This window comes from Mesitornis unicolor, unplaced genomic scaffold (genome assembly GCF_000695765.1).
Source record: "Mesitornis unicolor isolate BGI_N332 unplaced genomic scaffold, ASM69576v1 scaffold30583, whole genome shotgun sequence".
In the NCBI taxonomy this organism is placed as follows: Eukaryota; Metazoa; Chordata; class Aves; order Mesitornithiformes; family Mesitornithidae; genus Mesitornis; species Mesitornis unicolor.
The window spans coordinates 1-21,072 of NW_010174454.1; the positions used below are offsets into that span (position 1 = coordinate 1).

The following is a 21,072-nucleotide window of genomic DNA, read 5'->3' on the forward strand; positions in this document are numbered from 1 at the left end:
GACCCCATGGACCCTCCTGCTCCATCCTCGCCCCCCAGCCCCAGCTCAGTGTTGAGGTGAGAAATCCCAACAAGGCAACACTGCATTAAATGTAAATCTTTCTTTTTATTTAACAAACACTATAATTTGAACTTTGAAGAATGTGTACTGAGGGAAAGAAAAATAATTTTCTTTTTGTTTTTTTCTCTTCTCTTTACAAAAAAAAGAAAGAAACGGGATATAAGAAAAAACATATGTACAGGAAGAGCTGGCCAACTCAAACAGAAAGCAGTAACAGAAGCATGATGTTTCCAAACAGTGGCTTGGCCTGGAAAATTTAAAAGCAATTAAATTAGAATACAAATATTAGAAAAAACTGGACTCTAAAGCTACTGTGCAGCCAGGGACACGAACCACAGAACTTTATACAGTAAAACTGAATTTTGGAGCTCTACCCAGGTTTGTTTTTATTTTTATTTTTTGTTGTTTTAATTCCCCTTCCCACCCCCGCCCCCATTTGAACCTGAAAACATATTGCTTACACGCAAACAGGAAAAAACCAGAGAAGGAAAAGCAAAGCTCACGTTGTCCAAATCCGAGTTTCTCTGCGGGAGCAAGACTGGAAACCGCAGAAGAGCAAAGTGAGAAGCGGCCGCGTCCCTGCCCGCTCCCCCCGGCCCGTGGCATGGGGAGAAAGCAGCGGGGTTTGTTCATCCCCTCCCTTCCCCAATTTTGCCTTCAGGTTTGTATTTGCCAAGACAAATCAGAGCTGGGCAGGAAGGGCTGGGAGCAGCGGACGCTCCCCCTGCCCATGGCCACAGTGGGATGTGGAGCCCAGAGCCCTCCCGGGCTGGGCAGGGGATTTGGGGATCCCACCTGGCAGAGGGGGACAGGGGAGAATTCGGAGAGGAAACCTCCAAATGTGCCAGGTCCTGGCTTCGTGCTCAACAGCATTTAGATAAATCTTTGCTTTCTTCCAAGATGCTTTTGGGCAAGTCACTAACAAAGATTTAAAACCGTCTGGGTGGACCTCGGTGGCTGTTCTGTAGATGCAAGAGGGGCCGTGCTCGGTTTTCCTCAAACAGAGGGTGATCACTTTGGAAAGAGCCATCATTTTGGTTCTGCCATTTCACTGCCCTTGCCCCCTTCCAACGCCTCAAGGAGGCGATGCCAAAGGGAAGGAGGAGGATTTGGGGTGCAGGGATGGCCCAACGACACCAAGCGCCCCTCACCCAGAGCTCAGGGGGTCTGGGTGCAGCGGTGCTGGGCGCTGCTCATCAGGTGGCCCTGGCTGCAGCGATGTCCCTCACGTGGGGCACGGGGGCATCGCTGCCGCTTGCCACCCGTCCCGTGGGCACGGCCAGGGGCAGAGGCACAGGCCAGCTTCCTTGCAGTGTCTGTTCTCATCTACAGACGAGAAAAGCCAGCGAGGTCCACAGCAAAACTGGAGTTGAGCGGCGTTAAAGTGGGAACAGCAGAGCTGCTTAAGCAAAGTTAATTACAAAAATTCTCTACGACAAAGTCAAAAAGGTTACCATTTGGAAACTCAAAAAGCAACAACATTTTGCCATCAAGAGCATAGCAGTAGCTTTGGGTCTGGGACCAAAGTCTTGAACAGAGAAGTGGAAAGTCCAGAGGCTGTCAACGCGCGGTCGCGGGGCTCCACGCAGCGTCCCTCGGCTCTGTCCTCAACACCCTGCCAACAGTGCCGCCAGCAGCGCCGGTGCCGGGCCGCACGCTGGTTCGTGACTGAAAGAAACCTGAATTGGAGTTTACCGAGGTAGTTGGCTAGAAACTGAGATTCCCCCACCTGGCATTTTCTCGAAGGCCCAAGCATCCCTCGCCCCCCAGCCCGCTCCTCCTCACGTGCCAGGTTCCAGCTGTCCTGCAGGTCACTGCCACCGCCTCCAGAAACAAAGCCTTCTCAAAATAAAGGGAATGCGCAGCCCTTTTAAGTCTTCAAAAACACCAAGTTATTGCACTTCAAAAATACAACAGGTTTGTGGTTCGAGCCCTCCCCACCCTCCCCATGGCTTCTGCTCAACTAAAACGATTCACTACGCACAATTTTCTACGTTACCTTCGGGTTAGGTTAAAAGATTCAAAACGTGTCTCTTTACATGAGGTGCAGAGCTGCTGGAGCTCCTATCTAGAACAGTGCGATTCCAACCGTATGTCTCTTCCCTTCCACCCCGTGCCCCCCCCATCCCCACCCCTAAAAATCCCTTCTATGCTTGCTGGGTTATACAAACCTCCCTCTCCCCCCTCCCATCCCTCTCCTCTTCCCCTGCTTCCCCTCCCCTGCCCCTCCCCAACCCCGGACTCACACATCCAGCAAAAAACTTGAGATTACTTAAGGAATGGTTATTTAACAAGACAATAAAAATGCACACAGCTTTGGAGATGTACGGGAGTTGATGTCCTGTAGATCTGCAGGTGAGCTCCACCCGTTCAAACCGTCCTGGAGAAGGGCAGCAGAGCCCAGCGAGCGGTGCATTCTGACTGCCCGGCTTAAGACACTTTCCTTACTTCAGACTCCAGTTCAGGGTCAGGCTTTGAGTGGGGTCGTTTTCCAACCAAGAAGCAGCTCAATGGTTTGTTTTTCATTTCTTGTTTGTGTTTTTTTTTTTTTCCTTTTTTCTCACGTTTTAATGACTAATTTGGAATAGGAAAGTCAAAGGAGATCAGGGAGGAAGGGAGATGAGGTGGGAGAGGATGCTCTCCCTCTCCTCCAGTTTTATAAGCACCAGAGTATTCAAGTCTGTCCGTTCTGAGATTGAGAGCTGCTTCCGCAGTCAGCAGGCAGAAACTAAACCTTTCTCGTAAGAGCAGCGTCGTTTTGGTTGGGGTCCCTCATCATCGTCATCTTCTTCCTCATCTTCCTCCTCCTCTTCCTCCGATGATGAGCTGTCCAGTGTTAAATCCACAACGTCAGCAGTGGCTTTGCCGTTCTCACTGTTGCCGTTCGGAGTGGGCAAGAGCCCATTCACATCTGAAGAACCTGGAAGAGGAGGGAGAAGAGAGAGGATTAATTGAGATACTTCATGGCCAGTTGTGAGGATGCTCCGATGCTCTGGGTCTCTCAAGGCTCTGTGGTACTTAGACTAAAATAATTTCAGTTGGAAGGGACCTACAAGGATCATCTCCAGCTGCCTGACCAAAAGCTAAAGCTGTTCTTAAGGACACTGCCCAAACACCTCTTAAACACCGAGAGGCTTGGGGCATTGACCACCTCTCGAGGAAGCCTGTTCCAGTGTGTGATCATCCTCTCTGTAAAGAAATGTTTCCTCATGTCCAGTCTCAAAGGCAAAGGGTGCACGAAACAAACCCCATTCAAGCAACCGCCTAAAAAAAATAAAAAGAGCCGGTACCACAAACCTGCGGGCCCTCCTCTGCAGGCTGCGATGCACCCTGACGATGCTGTTCATTTCTGGGGAGGCTGATAACAAAGGTGCTACCTGGAGGAAGCTCTCTGAGAAACAAACTCGATAAGGCACCACACAGCTTTTCTCAAGCCAGTTGGGGAACTAGTTTTGCCATCTATGCACATTTCCTACAGCGATTTCAAATCTTCAGCCCCAGGGATACTCACCTAGAACCAATATTGGACATTGAGGGCTGCAGCTCCTCTCTTTCTCAGCTCTGATGGGACACCAGGAGCCATCCACCAGGTACTCTATTTCATCTGCATCTTCACATTCTGTCAGGATCTTTGACAGGAGCCTGGAGGGAGAAAAGAGTCATTTGTTAAGCTTGAGGCAATCAGCAGGACCCACTTAGTGAAGGGCCATCAACCTGGATCTTCACCTTAAACAGCCCTAAATTTAAAAGGAATTAAGTGTTAGAAAGCTGCCAAACAGACAGCCCTTGCAGTCAAGTGCTGGTTTTATTTCCCATAAAACAGGTACAGGTTCTGACAGTGCAAACCATCCCAGTCCTTTCTGACAATGTACCTAAACCATGAACTAATGTTTTAATTACGTGCAATTAGAAGACAGTCTTGCCTCTTCACCCAGTTTCCCAAGTTTGTGGTACCACGTCCAGACAGACACCTGGTGCCCCATCTAGAGCCATGCCAGGGCTGGTGCAGGTACTCTCACACCACAGCAAAGGACAAAACATCCCAGGACATCAGGAAATATGCAATCCTACAAGCAGCATTTCTCTCCCTTCCTGCTTCGGTTTCCCAAAGCCTCCACAGCAGCCACCAAAACAATACATGCAGCCTCCTTGAATATTAAAAAAACCAACCCCAAAACATGTTTCCAACTGAAAATAGACCCCGTGCAGATACCCTGCTGTCAGCAGTCTCTCCTTGCAGAGACACTGACCAAGGGGGTCCTTACTCTGGCTCCCTGTGTCTCAAACTGGGTACTCGCTTTACTCCGATACATCCCACCATCTGCCTATGTTTTTTGCACACGCTACTGGAATCACTGTTCTGCAAGGCCTTATTCACTTCCAGATTTGAGCATTTCCATTCAGCATAAAGGGGAGCTAATGGCAGAAGTTTTACGAGCTCAGGAAAACTATTCATGGCACATTGTCGGGAGAAAGCAGAAACTTCCCAGCTCAAGTGGGAAATGGGTTTCCACAGCCGGTCCTGTCACCCAGCACAGAGCAACCACCAAAAAAAGCTGACAAGGCCCAGAGGATCTTAGACTTGGCCAATCAACCACCTCCTCAGGAGCCTACGCCTCGTTTTTGACTAACAACATCCAGCTGTGACTGCCAGGTTCCCTCCGGCTTTCAGGGAGAGCTGCAGATCACCTTCATCCAATAGAACTGGCACTGAAACCCAGTCCTGAGCACTGCAGAGCAGAGACAAAGAAATCTGCTGAGCCTTCACCAGCGACCACCTCCTCCTCGTCCTGGAGGGACGTGAGCATTGCTGATCTGTGGAGGTTCCACAAGCCCTCGTACCTTCCCCTTCAGTCTCAGCAGCCATGTTACAGATCTCAAAGGAACTGGATTTTCCTGTTGGTGTTGGCCAGAGGACAAAGCAAACAGGTTATCTATGCCTAGGCTGCCTCAGACTGTCTAAAAAGCCGCAACTCCTGGATCAAATCAGTACCTAGAAACGCAGCAATGCTCACAACGTGATCACCCTGGCCCTGGGAGCGCACCACCCAGGCTGAGACTCGTCTGCTCACTTCTCCGCCTTGTGTGCCAAGGGAGCAGGATGCTCCCGAAAGATTTCTCACTACTCTTACTTTTGAGGGAATCTGCAGTAGAGGCCAATTATACAAGCCATGAGGGTGGAGATCGTTTTCCAGAAGCCAAGGATTGTGCATCTTGCTCCACGAGCCCTCAGGATTGCTCTTGGCTTGGCAAACACCACTGCGGATGTCAGTGGTCCCAGCCCATAAAAACAGGCTCCCTGCATTTTGAGGCAACCATCTGAGGGGTGGGTGGAGATTACTGTTCCCATTAATTCACTCCCTTGTTCCTTCCTTTGCTCCTGGAAATATGCCAGGCACTTTATTGCGCTTGTCTCTAGAGATAGCCTCTGGAACCCATGTTTCTGGAGCTGACAAGTATCATCACCAGCTTTCTGGCTTGCCTCAGGTGGCCTCTGCTGTCAGCCTAGCTCCTGCTGCAGTTTGCATGTAGGACTATCTTGGAGTCTGTATGTTGCAGGACATTCTGTTTAATAGCCGACAGAAAAAAAACACTAATCAAATTTACAGCACGCCAAGAATTGCTTGTGAGCTGAGGAGTGCCTCACTCCAACAAGAAAACAGGAAGATGTTTCCTGTAAAAAAATCACCTTATTGGGTGCTTATGAAGTGGTTTATTTCACGCAGCATGGTATTGGTCAACCAAGGCAGCTAGTTGTGCGGGTTCACCAGCCTGATGAGAAGAGTGAAGCAGTAAATGCATGAGTCTCAAAACAGTTTATAGTCCAATCCAAAAATTAAGAAGGGCAGGCAAGCAGTCAAGCCTGGCTCTAACACACCAAGACAACTAAATCAGAATATTATGCACCAGTAGAATAAGCTTCAACTCTGTTTCAAGGTGAACTTCAAACAGATGCAGAGACCAGAAGACAAGGTGCCGGATCCAGCAGAGAAAAAGAAAGGGGTTGAGGATAGAGAAGTGTATGTGCTCACCCATCAATTATTAGCTGGTCATAGGGTGCTGGTTTGTCACACACAGGACACATCCATGTGGGCTTTTTCTCATTCATCTGTAGGTAGAAGACTGCATCGAAGCACTGCAGATGTGCACATGTCTCTGCTCGGCACGGGACAGACAGCCGCATCTTCACTAGCTGTTGAATCAAAGAGCAGAAGATCAGCAATAAAACACACCAATCCATCACCAGACACGTCTCCTCCTAAGCAAAAAGCTTCATTAGCTTGCAAAGCTGGTCTGGCAGCAGAACAGGGTTTCTTGATAAAAGCAGCCTAAAATATATCGCAAAGACTTACCGGACAGATAAGAGAGACACGAACACCTGTAGTGGCAATTTCACTGTCTGGATCCAAGCGTAGCTTCTCTTTTACTGCAGTAGGAGTAGAGAACACAAAATTTAACTTAAACCTTGGAAGGAACACATAGCACAGGTCGAGCAGCTCATGGACAGCCCTTGGCTGTGGATGAGTCATTTTCCCCACAAGTGACCACCTCTGCCAGTCAGGAAGAGAGGACATGGAAGACAGAAAGTCGTTGTATTCAACCAGGCTTGTGCAACCTGCAGAGCTCAGTAGAGACGCTGCTTGGCTAGCCAAAAACCAGGTGCATGATGAGGCAGCTCGTGGCTTACAGGCCAGCTGGAGCAGTTATTGGCTGAGAAAGCTCACATTTTCTTACAGATTCTCCTTCCCAATGAGCCAGGTCTCCCAGCCAAACAGCATCTCATCCCTCTGCCTCTCATCCAGGCAGAGTAAATGAAGGAGACTGAGTGGACTCAGTTCACTAAGTGCTGGGACAAAGGTAACTCACTTCAGAGGGGCCTAAGCGACCCACATACCTGGACTTTCCATAGTGAGGGAAAACTCTAGCACATGGCAAGACTTCTGGAATGAAGTTACTTTAGGCTTATCTGGTCATTTGCACAGGCATGATGGATTTTATTCCCTTCTGAGATCAGTGGCAATAGGACAGGGTTAACTGCCTCCCCCTGCCCCTTGAAATTCCGAGAAAGTCACTCCAGAAGTAAGCAAATACGGGATGCACTCGTACTGACAGGAAACCACATTCCATAATTTCCCTATCAAATAAAGGAGCCTTCTCTTAGTGTTACTGGGCTGTAACTCTTCAGCTTAGGTGCTGGCCAGCTCGTTTATTCCAGGTTTCACAGGAACTGCAAGCAGACCCAGAGGTAGCAGGGCAGACAGCTCAAAGAGCAAGGCAGCCATGCAAAAACAGTCACAAGCAGCAATCCAACATATATTCGGAAAGAATAAGATGTTAGGAAAGGAGGGAGAGAATCCTGCAGAGCCCCTGCTGCTGCAGCCTGAAAGGAAAACCCAGGGGAGCTGCAGGTAAATCAAAGAGCACGGCAAGTGTGCAGTCCCACACGTGCAGGTCCTGCAACGAGGTATGGAATTAACGTAGAAAATTAGCTTCAAACTGCTGTCCAACTCCTGAAGAGCAGCTGCTGATAACACTGCTGTCTGGAAAGGCTTTTGACACTTCCATCACCATTTTTCTTTGAAGCAAGTCAACCATTTATTTTGACCTTTTCAGATCATAACAAGATGCCTCCAGACAACGAAGCTACACACAGTTTTCCAACACACAGCTCTAATTAGAGTGACTTCTCAGATGTGAAATTCCCATGAGATTACAAGATTTGGTGGTGTCTTCTTCACATTAGGAGACTTTTCATCCAAGCTTAATTTTTCGTAAAGTTCTTTGTAAGAGCGTTCTCCGTGTATCAGTTATGATAATTCATGAGAAGGAAAAATGGGCATTTTCTAGGACCTCTTGAGTAGAATCAGGCTGCTTTAAGACTCCTTTTGGACCCACAGTCATGTATGTAAGCATCTCTGTTTTCAGACAATGTTCCTATACTAAAGTCAACAGAAGCATATGCAAAGGAAGATGAGTCAGCGCTGAAATGCAACCAGAGTCAAAGGGTGGCTTTAGTGAGGGATACTGCAATGCAAATGACGCAGAATTGCTTGCAGAACAGACCAGAGCTATAAAAGCAAAGTTTACAAGCTGCTTGTGCTTGCCAGTTTCAGATGTCCAAACAACTTTCAAGCAGTAACAGGCCAAAAGAACAGAAACAAGACAACATCCCTATTTGGTTAAATTTAAGATGACCAAATGCAACTCATCTCTGCCCCAAGGTCCAGCCAAAGCTGCTAGTTATCTAACTCAGAAGAACTGAAAGCACATGCTTGTTACAGAGTGGAAAAAGCAAGAAATCTGATTTCAGCAGCTCTGCCTGCCACTCTTGGCTTGAGAGGCCATCCTGCAAGTGCTCTCTATAAAGCGAACAGCACACACTGCTGAGCCTGGTTTCAAGAAGTGGCAGAGAGGAATGAGAGGATCCTCTACAGTTTAGGGCAACTCAAAAGCCAGCCTCTGCTCAGGTCAGTTAAGTTTCTGGTGAACAGCAATAAAAGGAGCACAACCAGTGCCATGGGCTTCTGAGAACGGTGGATATTTAACAAACAGAAATGTTCATTTCTTATGTCAGTGGATAAGTGCTGGCTGTCAGAGTGGCCCAGTATGATCCAGACTGCCATGGACACTATTTGGTGTGGCACACAGGTCTACAAGCATTTGGCATCTGCTGCAGAAATGCTGCACTTAACACAAAGATCAAAAAGTCTGGCAGAAGCAGCAGCACGTGCCACAACGTGCAGCAGGCATCTGAAGACTGGACATGCCCGAAATCATCATCTCCCCTGTGAATTCAATCTATCTTCAAGGCTACTCAGTAAGAGCTGTCCATGATCTGAACAGTATGTCTGAAAGACCACCACGAACTAACTAGTAACATTAAATAACTGGAAATCCTCCGGACTCTCATGAGCTGCAAGTCAGATTCCACCTTGGAAAGACAATTTCCCCTCATTCTTAATGTTTTGCATTTGCCTCATACCATGATGATTTACCTGAGTGGTCTAGGATAAGCATCTCTTGGGATCATCTTCTCTGAAGCTCTCAACGCATATGAAAGTGCTGGTGGTGAAATCCCACTGCCAGCCCCCAGGATTCACAGGGTTTGGGGCAGCAGGACATTTTCACCAGGATCCCTTGCTCCAGAAACCTCCTTTGGAAATAGTGCGGGTCAAGGCCGAGGTGCTGCAGTAATGTTCATCAGCTCATAATTACTCAGGTGAAGGCATGAAGCCATTCGCATCAGAACGACACTGGCCCTCAGCGGCACTCACCACGATACGACCTGGGGACAAATTCTAAATCCAACTAAAGTGATTCAGAGCTTCTGCAGAGCCACGGGAAACACGCGCTGCAGAAGTGCTGCACTTGCACACAGATTTGGGGCAATTTCACACGACTGACATACAGCTCAGCAAGTCTGTTCAAATAAAAAGCGTGGGTTGTTGGGTTTTTTTTTTAATACAACCAGAGGAAAGAAATTGTATAAAACTTGGCAGCTGTTCCCAAGTGTATTTCTGGAATGCTGCAGTCTGCAGGCATACGGCAGACCTCCCCGAGCCACCTCATAAGCAGATATACTCACCAAGTGCTTTGCAGAGTTCTGGATGTTTGATCCCAATAGTTTTCAACCTCTGCAGCAGCTCTGCTGAGGTCATCTGCCGCACTAAGTACAGCCCCACGGAATAGCTCTAATGAGAGAAGGGAAGGAAAGGATGAGTGAGGCTGCTCTTCTGCACTCGTTTGCGCAGTGTTGTGCAATTTTTTTTTGGCACGTACCTTCCCGTAATTCCCCCAGGTAACGGTGATGCGATTGGTTGCTGCAGACAAGTACATGAGGTGGGTGAGGTTGATGGGACGACAGGGCCTTTTAGGTTCCACTCCAGGTTTGTTTGATGGATAGTAGCCCTAAGACGGAAAGATTAAATATATAAAAATATATATTTTACTGAAGATGCTTCTATGTGGGTACATCCGTTCACCAGCTTCACTAAATTCTACTCACCCACAGTTTTCAAGGGCAGGGGGGAAAGAAGGGAGGTGAACAGTCAGACCAAGCAAGTCTTTTTACAAGAACAGTTTATTAACAGCATAGTTAATCCATTAGAAAATTAGCTTAAAACTAAGCAGTGTACTTTGATGCTCTGGCTTCTTGACTGCATCCATCAGGAAACCGATTTCCTTCTAAATCACACAAGTCCTTCCAAAGTTGCAGTGTCACACTGAGGTGACTTACCGGCACTGAGCAGTAACTATGGTTCACTTTCACTGCAATGTTCGGAGGGTACTGATCCTCCTGAGGAGAACTAGTGTCCGTGTAACAGATTCTGTAAAGAAACAACACGTCTCAATATCCCCACGCTGTCTGCATGCTCAAAGCTCTCTGCACATCATCAGCTGCTGCAGCAAACCATCACCACACCAACCCATGCTCCCTCATCTGGCCAAAGCAAAGCCAGTCCCACTTGGCTCTCCCAGATCGGATGCAGGCTCAATACCTGGGCAGCAAAATCTGAGACGCTGCTGTTTTCTACTGCAGCACTAACTCAAGCAGTAGGTGTAGGAAGAGGTTAGAAAGTAGAATTTAAGATGCCTGCGTTAGGCACATGAACAAACAACTTACTGTAAGTTCTCTCTGTAGCTATGAAAACTACATTGAAAGTTAATATATTTTTGGTCGTGTGCTCCCTCCTCCCCCGTTCTGAACCTGATGTTAAATCAACCCCATGCTCAGACATACCTTAGCACAACCTGAACTGATTTCACACCGGGTTGCAACTCCCTAGTAAATTAAAGAAGAAACAGAAACTTCAGATTAATGATGTGGGGAAAAAAACCCCAAACAACCAAAAAACCCTAAACAAAACCATACAAAAAAGAACCCCAAAACCACCAAAATCAGCTGTCGCTTTTGCCAGACTCAAGAGTTTTAGTATGGTTTTTTGTGTTTGTTTTTGCTTTTTTTTAAATAAACCTTTAAAGAATCACTTCACAGAATTTTATTTAAATTGTACAATTCCCTTTGCAAATATAAGCAGCGCTGTAATTATTTTTTCCCCCAATGCACCATTCTACAGCCTTTCTCTGGGTTTTCAAAACCGTAGAAGCGTTGGGTGAAAGATATCCATTTCCCTGGCATCCTTTTGCTGAGTTGTAAACATAAGACGTAAAACATTCTCTAATTTCTGCACAGGATGCAAGGCGTTAGGTAAGACCCCAAAATCAGTCTTGTTCTGCCTCTGAAAGTGTTTCACATTCCAATTCAGTGTTTCAGTAGAAGTGTTTTGATTTTGGGGTTGGGTCAGTTCAGCTGACGGACAGGAGCTGATGTGGCAGTTTTAGATCTGGGGGAAACATCTGGATGCCGCCCACAAGCAGTGGCAGAAGATGGACCTGCTGAAACCCCTCCTGTGAAATACTTAAGTTGCGTTAACTGACGGAAAATTTCCCTCACAAATCTGAAAATGTGGAGAAAAGAGCATCGAGAACCAGCTACAACACATGCAGTCTTCTATCACCCTTTAAGACTCCTGCAGTACATCATTTCCTTTCTGTTAAGTCTTCAAACAGCTTCCCCTGCACTGCTTCTGTTGACCTCCTGGGATCACAACAGTAACCAGGCACTGGATAGCCAAGAAACATTATGACTCTTCAAATCTATAACAACAGTATAATTTTACCATAAAGAGAAATATTTAAAGGTTTTGTGCTTAGTTTGGAGGACCTCTTCTGCATCATTGTCCTTTCAAGGCAGCACGGACCAAGGGAGCAGGTCAGCAGAAGAGGGAGCCTTCCTGCCTGCTCTGACATCTCTCAGGCGTTTCATTGTTTGATGCAAAGTTGCAACACGACAGAGGTCAGGGTAAATCCTAATCGGCACAAGATGTTTTCTTATGCGGTTACTATAGCATCCTTTCCGACAAGGAAGCTTTCTTTCAGATGCAAAGAGTGTTACATGTATAGCTTTTGAACCTTTCATGCAAAGAAAAATCTGCAGATATTCACAACACGAGCTCAACAGAGAATTTAGGTCATCAACAATTTCATACCACTTTTCCTGCCCAAACGTACTATTCAAAAGCAAGATTAGAGGAGCAGAAGTGAAATTTAGGGACTTAAGATGGGTAAAACAGCATCTCCCACCATCTCCAAAGCTATTTGCTTTACTTGAAAAGTAGCCTGTCTCAAAACGTCCTCAAACAAACTGCGTTTCCTTGCAGAGAAGAAAAGCTTCCACAGAGAGGGAGCACAGGGGAATTATATAGCTGTGTTTCCTTGAGCTGTTGATACACAATGAGAAGTACCTGGAATTTCTGATCAACTCCACTTGTCTTGCTGTCAATGCAAAAATGCACGGACTTTCCTGAAGCTTCTCATTATTCTGTGGAACTGAAGAGAGAAAAAAAAAGACTGTACATCAAACTGACAATAGCTCCTACATTGCTAAGCACAAGGTGATTTTTTTTTTATGTTCAGAACTATGTTTACTTCTGAGTCTTGTTTTCTCCCATACAGCTGCACAAGAACTCCAGCCATTGTGCATTTTGGTAAATCTACTGTTGATTACAGCTTTGCTCATTTATTGCTTGCCTGTTTCACTAGTTAGCACACTGTGAGCACACACTGGATTCAGACCTGGGGTTTTTTTTCTTCTATTTTCCTCCCCTCAGACAATCAATAACCCAACAATCACGTGTTCATATAAGAACAAACCATAAGTGGCATCACAGAGTGGAGATCAGAACTCAAAGAAGCATAAGAAGAGACCTATGCATCACATGAAAGCATGAAACCACCAGACTGGTCAGATCCATTCTGGAAAAGAAAGGAAACAACAACTACAAAGACCAGCTTAGATAATAAAAAAGCATCACAAAAGTAGCTGTAAGAGGCAAAACATGACTTACAAACACATGACCTTGAGGGTGCAGTTACAGTAGGGTGTTATAGCACCCTATTCTCAGAGGCAACCGAGAACTCGGCATTAATTGGCCTTTTATGCATTCACGATTTTAAGATCAAATGCACTCAACATGGCTAAAATGAAGCTTCAGATAGGGGAACCTTACGTTATAACTTACACTTAGTACCTTTTATTAAATTCAAACATGTTAACAAGTTTTATTACCAGGACATGTTTCCAACTGAAATTGAGGCCCTGAGCTGGTGAAAGGCAAAGGATGAACAGAAAGAACAGGAAGTGATAAAACAGCCTTTTTATTTTCTTTTTAGCAAGAATTGGATTTTTGTTTCTTTGAATCACACGAATTGCTACTTTATTCAAAGCTAATATACCCAAATTTGAAAAGTAGAAGATTGTGCTTTACTGAGTATGAATAAGATGAGATGAAGGAAGAATAAAACCTCAGCAGCTCCAAGAGCTTGGAAGACACAGCGACAATTCGGTTCACTGACTACGGATACCTCCATTTGGTAATTCAGCTTCAGAAACGCAAAAAAGGCTTTCAGAAATTATGAAATAAAATAAAATAAAGGTATCTTTATGAATTTTTAATTTAGTTCCAGTTTCTATCCAAAAGTCTTCTGACCAAAACAATATATCGAGAAGTAAAGCATTCATAAGGACTGTTATTTTTAGAAAGCAATGAATAAGAACAACAAAAAATGTTTTTAATGTTATTGCTTCAATAACTGTCTATAGACACACAGTCTTCCTGACTGTTCAGCTACACAAAGACAAAGCAAACCTGATAAGGAAAACTGAGTCATCATTCATGTTGTATTTTGCATTTCTATCAGCTCACCCTTCCTTTACAAAAAAGAAGGCCTGGCTGCCAAAGGCAGGCTGCCCACAGCACAGACTGGCACCATCAGAGGATGCCGTCAGCAACAGAAGTCAGACCCTGTGAAGTATCCAAAAAAATCTGCTCTCACCTCTCCAGTAAAATTTTCTAGCATCAAACCCAGCACGCTATTGAATTTCAGAACAAGTAATCTGCTCACTTCTGCAACACACCAAATCGTTGCTGACAGCACCAGAAGCGAGTGCTGGGCCAAGGCCGAGAGCCCACTGCTACCATGTACGGGATACGGTGGTGAGTTCACACAGCAGCCCCCAGCTATCGATGGGCAACGCAGTTTGGTACAGGAAAACAAAAAATAGTAAACTGCCTATGTTTCTCTACAGCTGCTTAGTTAACAACTCTTCTCTTTGTGCGTGAAGTAAAAGAAATGAGCAGTGGCAGGATATGCTCCCCATTTTCTTTATTTCTCACTGTGGAAGATCCTTTTCCAGGCAAGCATTGAGGGGTACTTCTCAACTGCACTCACAGAAAGTTGCTGAAGAGTCATGCAAAGCACTCTAATGTTACCTGGACAAGACAGAGCTGAAGGGAAAACAAAAACCAGGAAGATAGTAGACTGCTAAACAGACTCACGATGTGTCCACATGAACCTTGCTGCCAACGGCAATTGGAACTGGATGCTTGAAGAAAGTGCAAGAGCCCTTGCACCTAAAGACTGAAGGAAAAATACTCTGAGGCAGACCTGCATAAAGACCCAAATCTTCAAAATCTTAGTGCTGGAATATAAGCCTAGAGGTCTTTTAAAGCTAAATATTTTAAGATAATTGAGTTTCATCCTTTCTCCAGGACAGATGCCTCAGGACCCAAGTCAGTTCTTTGACTTGTACAACAGCTGCTGGGATCAATTCATTTTAACAGCTGACAATAGCAGGAAATCAATTTAAGACTAATTTTGATCAGCAACCCTCAGAATGAGTCAAGAAATGAAACTTCCAAAACCCAAAAGGATTTGGCAAGCCATATTCAAGACTTAAGCCCAACGTAATTGCAATGGATTCCTGTGTAGAGAAGCCAACCTCATCTGCAGTTCTCGATCTGGCAGGCCAGACCATGCCAGCCAAAATATGGACTACAGTGATTTCAGGGTTTAGGGTTTCCCTGCACCAAGGAGATTTTTTGTTTGGTTTGGTGTTTTCAAAGGCAACATTCCTCATTATTATACTCACTAAAGGCATTATGTACCCCCAGGAAAAAAGAGATTGTATTGTCAGCACTGTGGCTGGAGACCCCAAAGGCCAGAGAAGAGCTGCTGGCAGGAGGCATCTGTAGGGCTGAGGAGCTTGTTGTGACTCCTCATTCTCATTCCTGCACCCTGCAACAGCCCACAATATACAGGGCTTTTTTCCCCCCTCCCTCCTTGGCCATAGAGAGGGCATTTGTGTTCACACAGGGGCCTGGGGAGACAGGGCAAGCTGACTGTAAGGCACCTTTTATTTTCATGAGCACTTATTTTAACGCATCCTGCAGTTTGTTTAGGTGGATACACCAGCGTGTGTGCTTTTGCTGAGGTACCTCGGAGACTGCCCAACACCCCAGCATTTGCTCTGCAGTCAGGGGAAGGTAGTCGTCTTTGCCACAAAATTGGTGGCCCTGTGTACAGCGATTGAAGTCCGGCTTCAGAGGAGGGGGCTGGAGCAGCAGCTTTGCTACTTCCACATGACGGAAGAGCAACATCACTGCCGCATGGCAGGTATTATCAACAGGACAAAAATCAAACAAATCCTGTTTGCACTGACAATGGTAGGACCTTCCAGTCTACATGGCCTTCTGCTCACACAGCCGCACCGCAACCTCTCCCTTGGCATGTCTCCAGGAGAAGACCAGAAGCCTCAGTATCTGCAGCGAGTACAGGCTGCCATAGCCAACATTCAGAACAACAACAAACCATTCAGAATTCCTTACAGCACACTATAACTGTCAAATACCTATACTCACACTGCTTTTACCCAAAAAGGTGCCAGAGGATAAGTACACTTATCAGTGAGGTGCTCAGACACTACAGAGCTCACATAAATACTCCCCTTGTTAGCCACTTACAATACAACGCAGGAAAGATATTAGTATTCGTTCTGTCTAGAAAGGTATCTGATCAATCTTAATTTTAAGCCTTATCTACTCAAGAGAATTGGGGTGATTTCAGTAAATTAGAAGAATTCTTTCATGTTGACATCCTTAGACCAAACCAGAAAGCTGCAGCAGGAGCTGTTTTCATGGAGATAACTCAGATGCTAAACTCAATACTTAAATTGATTGAAATTGTGTGTGCAGTTACCAAATACGAAATATTAGCTGCTTTGCAATGGACCTAATCTAACTGCTTTTAGCTGAAGCCACCTCTGTCAGCAAGTCTAACAGTAATTTGATAGTCCTGCAGGGAATCTGCTTGTCTACAGACCAAGTCACGCATCACCCACCTCACCTTGGATCTCAAGGCAATCATCACAAAGAGACAAGAGCCTTTATATTAAGAAAGATGCTTCCAACTGAAGTCTGGAACATAAAAATTAAGTTTCCCCTACTCCCATCATGGCTATATGCTTCAAATTCCTCTTTTGTAGCCTTGGGAAATGGGGAAGTACAACAGCAGCTAGGTGTTTCTTAAATCCTTTTCAGGTACTTCCACGTTACAAGTTTGAGGTTGACAAGGAGCTTATGCCTGGTTCAAACACCGAATGGGAAAACTGAGCAACAAAGCATGAATCAGTGCAGCTTCCATATAGAAAAAACTTGATTTTTCTCAGGGTGCTTTGTTTTATCATCCTTCCACACCAAGCAGAGCCCTATACAAGCATAACTTCTAATGTAAAAGTTATTCTATCACCCAGCTGTTCCAGGTATCAGTAGGGAGCAGACGATAACCAGGCAGTGTTGAAATAACCCCAGTTTTACAGAGAAACAAATGCTCCCCTACTCACATTGGCATAGACAGAAGGAATTATAGTTTCAGGTCACCAGGTTGGGAAAATTAAACGAGAATCTAGAAGACATTGTTAGGTTCTGAGCAGCTGACTGAGACAGTAAGGACTGAATATCTGCTCATAGCCAGCTACTCACCACCAATTCCCCACCATTCAGCAGAAAGCACTCTCATCAAAAGGGAAAATTAGTCAAATATGCTTTAGGGAACAAGCTGACCCGAGGGAGGTGTCAGCTAACAGAGGCGAGATACTAAATTTAATGAGTTCTGATCTGATGTGGAAAATTTAATGTCGATTTTTAACACAATCTGTTAATCAAAGTACATTCAGGCTCTTCTCTCTTTGGATGTTTCCACCCCTTAAAAGATTGTTTTCCTTCAAAATACTACATTTGTGTTCCTGATGAACAAATGCCACCCTGCATTTCAGACGGAACTCATTCCCCAGACAGCTTCACACAGGTAGTCACCCCTCGACTGTTTTAACGGTCACAGTGTTAACATATTTAATGCCTCCAAATGAAGATGAAAATTACAGAAGCATCATGAATTAGTCCTATTTTTTTTGGTACCTGCACAATTGTATCTTCATTATTTTTTTTCCCCTCTCCAATCCACATGAAGATCAAACATTTTCTTTAGCAAAGAAAGATCAACTTCAAGTTCTAGGTTCATTTAGTAGTGAAGCCTGATATGACCACACTGACTCTGAGACACTATGGCTCAGCAGACTACAATGGTATTTCTCCTCTGTATACACTGTCTTCACTATATGATGATATTTAACCTCTGTGACAATACTCTTTGTTTCTCAGAATTAAAATAATGAAAAATCAAGTCTCCTAGCTCCAGGGTGGGGAAAAGAGCACTTCTAGTTTTCTTGGTTTCCCCTCAAAATACATAGTGTCACACACAAATGACTGTGACAAACAAAGAAAAAAAAGAAGTCAGGAACACTGTTTGGTGTGTGTACCACCCTCCTTCATCCATAGGAGGCTTTAGGTCATGTATTTCAGGCACTGAAAAATAGCATTCATGTAGAATATGCCAGCACACTTGCTTAGCACAGGTGTGACACCAACCGAGAAAGATTTTCATCACTATATTGCCCCACGACGGGGACAGAAGACAGATTATGATTCACAGCAAAAGACTGCAACCTGGAACACAGCAGCATTTCCAACTAAGGATATGAAAACTAAGCCAAACAAGATGGGCTTTACATCTCAGTGATCACGTTCCTGTTCTAAGGAAAAGGAAAAAAGAACCCAAACAAACCATGTATAAATGTTCTTCTTTAAATTCCAAGTATGAGAGAGAGGCGGGAGAGGAGGGCATCCACCACCACATTAATCAGTCTCTCCTTCTGTCACACAACGTTATAGACCCTTGAAAACAGTCACCTTTTTGACACTCCAACTAGGTTCACCTTTCCCAGCCCCAGTCCATCATGAAGGCACCAGTGTACTGAAAACTCACCTAATTCTGTTGGCTTCAACAGTTCATCCAGGGTGGTGTAGAAGGGAAGTTTCACCAGGCGAACTTCAGGCTTCGCAACTTTGGGTGGCAACCTTCCCAGTCCGTTAAGGTATTTCCCATAGAGCGCGGGATAGTCAATATTAGTAGTGGAGATAGAAGTCCGAGCAACGGTGCTCCCGCGGTCGTATGACGAGTGTATGGAGAGTGCTTCGGGAGAGCGGTGCTGCTGCGGCTGAGGCTGTGCGACTTCAGAGCTCTTCTTGGCATAGCGAGTCTCATAGAGCTCCTTAATTTTCTTGAAAACTTCAGGGCTGCAGTCAAATTGGACCAACTGCAATGCTCTGGTGACTAGTTCGTGTTTAAGTCCGCTTTTACTCCTGCCAACAAAACCCAGCAACATCTGAAGATCTGAGACTCGGAAACTCATCACCATGTTCTAGGGGATAAAAAATTAAAAATGTTCTTACAGTTATAAAAAGACAAAGTATCAGTTCGCACTATACTCTATAACTGGAATACAAAATACTAAAAAAAATCCCTTATAAGAAACCTTCTGTTCACATCACCTGATTAGCATCCCACTTCTTAGGTACTTGTATGAGCAAAGCAAATACAGGGGACACCATCAACTGAAATATCACCAAAATCAGAGAAACACCATGAGAGCCATCAAATTACTCAAAAATAATTTGTGATAAATGCTAAGCATCCTCAAGACAGTTTGACTGGAAGCAAGAGTGACCACAAAGGAAAGCATCTCAAACAGCAGGCCCCACACGTGAAAGAGCACATTAATTCCCTTAGCACAGAGGCTCAAAGCACCCAAACTTTCCAGGCACCTATGGGCAAGAGCTACATTAAAAACTTCATCTAAAATGTTATTAGCGTAAAGGAAATGAAGAAAATGAACATGAACTGGAAGGCAGACAACATCTAAGTGAACTGGGGACACCAATCCTTTCATACTGTGCACCTGCATATTATTTACATGGGCAAAAACCCCTCCAGAATCTTTCCTACATACACAGGATCTTTAAAAAACTAAAATGCATTTCAGACCACAGAAATATATTAAAAGATTAGTAAAGAGAGCAATGTGTTCCCATGAGAACAATGCCTCCAAGCTCTATTTGGGTGCTTTGCCAAGCACTCCCCCATGACCACAGCCAGCGGCTGCCTTTGCTGTTGCACTTTGGTGTAACTCATTTCACTGTTTTGATAAGGAGGAAAAAAAACAACCAACTATCTCCATCTTCTAAAATTTACTTCTGTGCTGCTGTGGAACCTCCAAAGGCCTGTAACCGTCAGCAGACTCAAAGCCTATACTACGTGATACGGCAGATTTCCATCAGACTAAGGTCTAGAAATGATTTCTGTTAACTACTGCTGAAGCCTGATGAGATTGATGTTTTAGTTCTCTTACCACAAAGCAATATAATGCATGTGCAAAACAAGCTTATCAAGTACATGGTTTTGAAAATTCAAGCTGTCCTGAAAATATAACTGACAGATACCCACACATACTCACTTGATATCCTTCCTGGCTTGGGGAAAACACAGGAATTGAAGAATAAATCCCAGCTGTCCCACAGATAATAAAACAGAAGCAGAGACCCAGCAGGTCTCTTTTCTGCAACCTACACTTCACTCTTGTTTGTGGATTAAATAATAATTCAAAAAGGTATAAAAGTCAGATTTCTGTTAAAGTTAATAGTAGCCTTATAATTTTCTGGAATAAAGCAGCTATAGATTTATTTATTTTAAATTAAGAAAGCTACTACTGGCTCTAGAAACATTTAAACAGCTGCTTCTGCGTGTGTGGGAATTAGACTGCAGAGAAAATGCCATTTTATTTTCTCCTTTTTCGAGAAATGTGTCATTTAATCTGGAAGCCCAAAAGTTGTTACACAAATGTCACAGGCTGTAGTTTAAATTTTTGGCAGTTGTGAGGTGTCCCAAAATACCTTTGATGAGAGGAAAAAGAGGAAGATAACTTTAAAGAGGAGAGAAAGGATGTTTAAGTATCAGAAAGTCAGGATTCAGGAGATGTGGATTCATGTCACTGCTTTGCTAGATAGCACCTGTGTGATCTTGGAGAAATCTAGTTTCTGTGTCTCAGATTTCTCCAAAATGGAGAGTGCACTGTCCTATCAGAGGCACCCTGAGGAAAAAGAGCATATTTACAACAATAAATATACCAAGACAGTATAAATACTTCAACAGTGCGGTAGCAGGGAGGTGACAGGAGCACAGCAGACAGATATTCCTGCCCTCACTGCTGCTGCACCACCGGTCACTTGGGACTGTGGGCACATAAAGCAGAGTTTGAGCTGACAGTCTTCTGCAGCCTACATGTGGAAGGACTTAAGACCCAGAAGGATGACCAGATTTGAGCAGAAACAGAAGAACAGACTTCAGACAAAGAAAACCTGTCACTGAGGCCTGGACCTGCGCAAGCAGAGATCACGTTAACTACTGAGACTAAAGACTCCTTCCCCTCATGAGGAAGCCTTGTATGTAAGCAGCAAGGAGTCCACCAAACACTCGCTATGGGGGCAACCACGACACCTTGAAAGCAGCCCTCCTCTGGAGGGGTCCTGGGCTCAGCTCACAACACCAAGGAGGGCCCAAGAGCAAGGAGAGTGCGGTGCCCCCTAAAACAAGGCTCTTCCAAACCTTATTTTTGCAACCACCCAGCCACATACTGCAGGCACTAAACTCTGTCCATCCGCTGATGCTGCTCTGTGAGCGCCCTCAGCACCAGCTTCCCCACGGCTCTGTTGGATGAAG

At 44.9% G+C, this 21,072-nt stretch overlaps 1 protein-coding gene across 1 annotated transcript; it reads right to left on the minus strand.

Annotated features, from left to right (window-relative positions):
- Positions 1-2,713: 2,713 nt before the first annotated feature.
- On the minus strand, positions 2,714-18,715 carry PIAS4 (protein inhibitor of activated STAT, 4). The gene is made up of 10 exons (XM_010181059.1): positions 18,283-18,715; positions 12,366-12,450; positions 10,802-10,843; positions 10,298-10,388; positions 9,841-9,969; positions 9,647-9,752; positions 6,414-6,487; positions 6,093-6,253; positions 3,572-3,702; positions 2,714-2,980 (listed from the first exon to the last, which is right to left on the minus strand). The coding sequence occupies exons 1-10, from the start codon at positions 18,713-18,715 to the stop codon at positions 2,775-2,777; spliced, it is 1,458 nt and encodes a 485-aa protein (XP_010179361.1). The 3' UTR covers positions 2,714-2,774.
- Between the last annotated feature and the right edge of the window lie 2,357 nt (positions 18,716-21,072).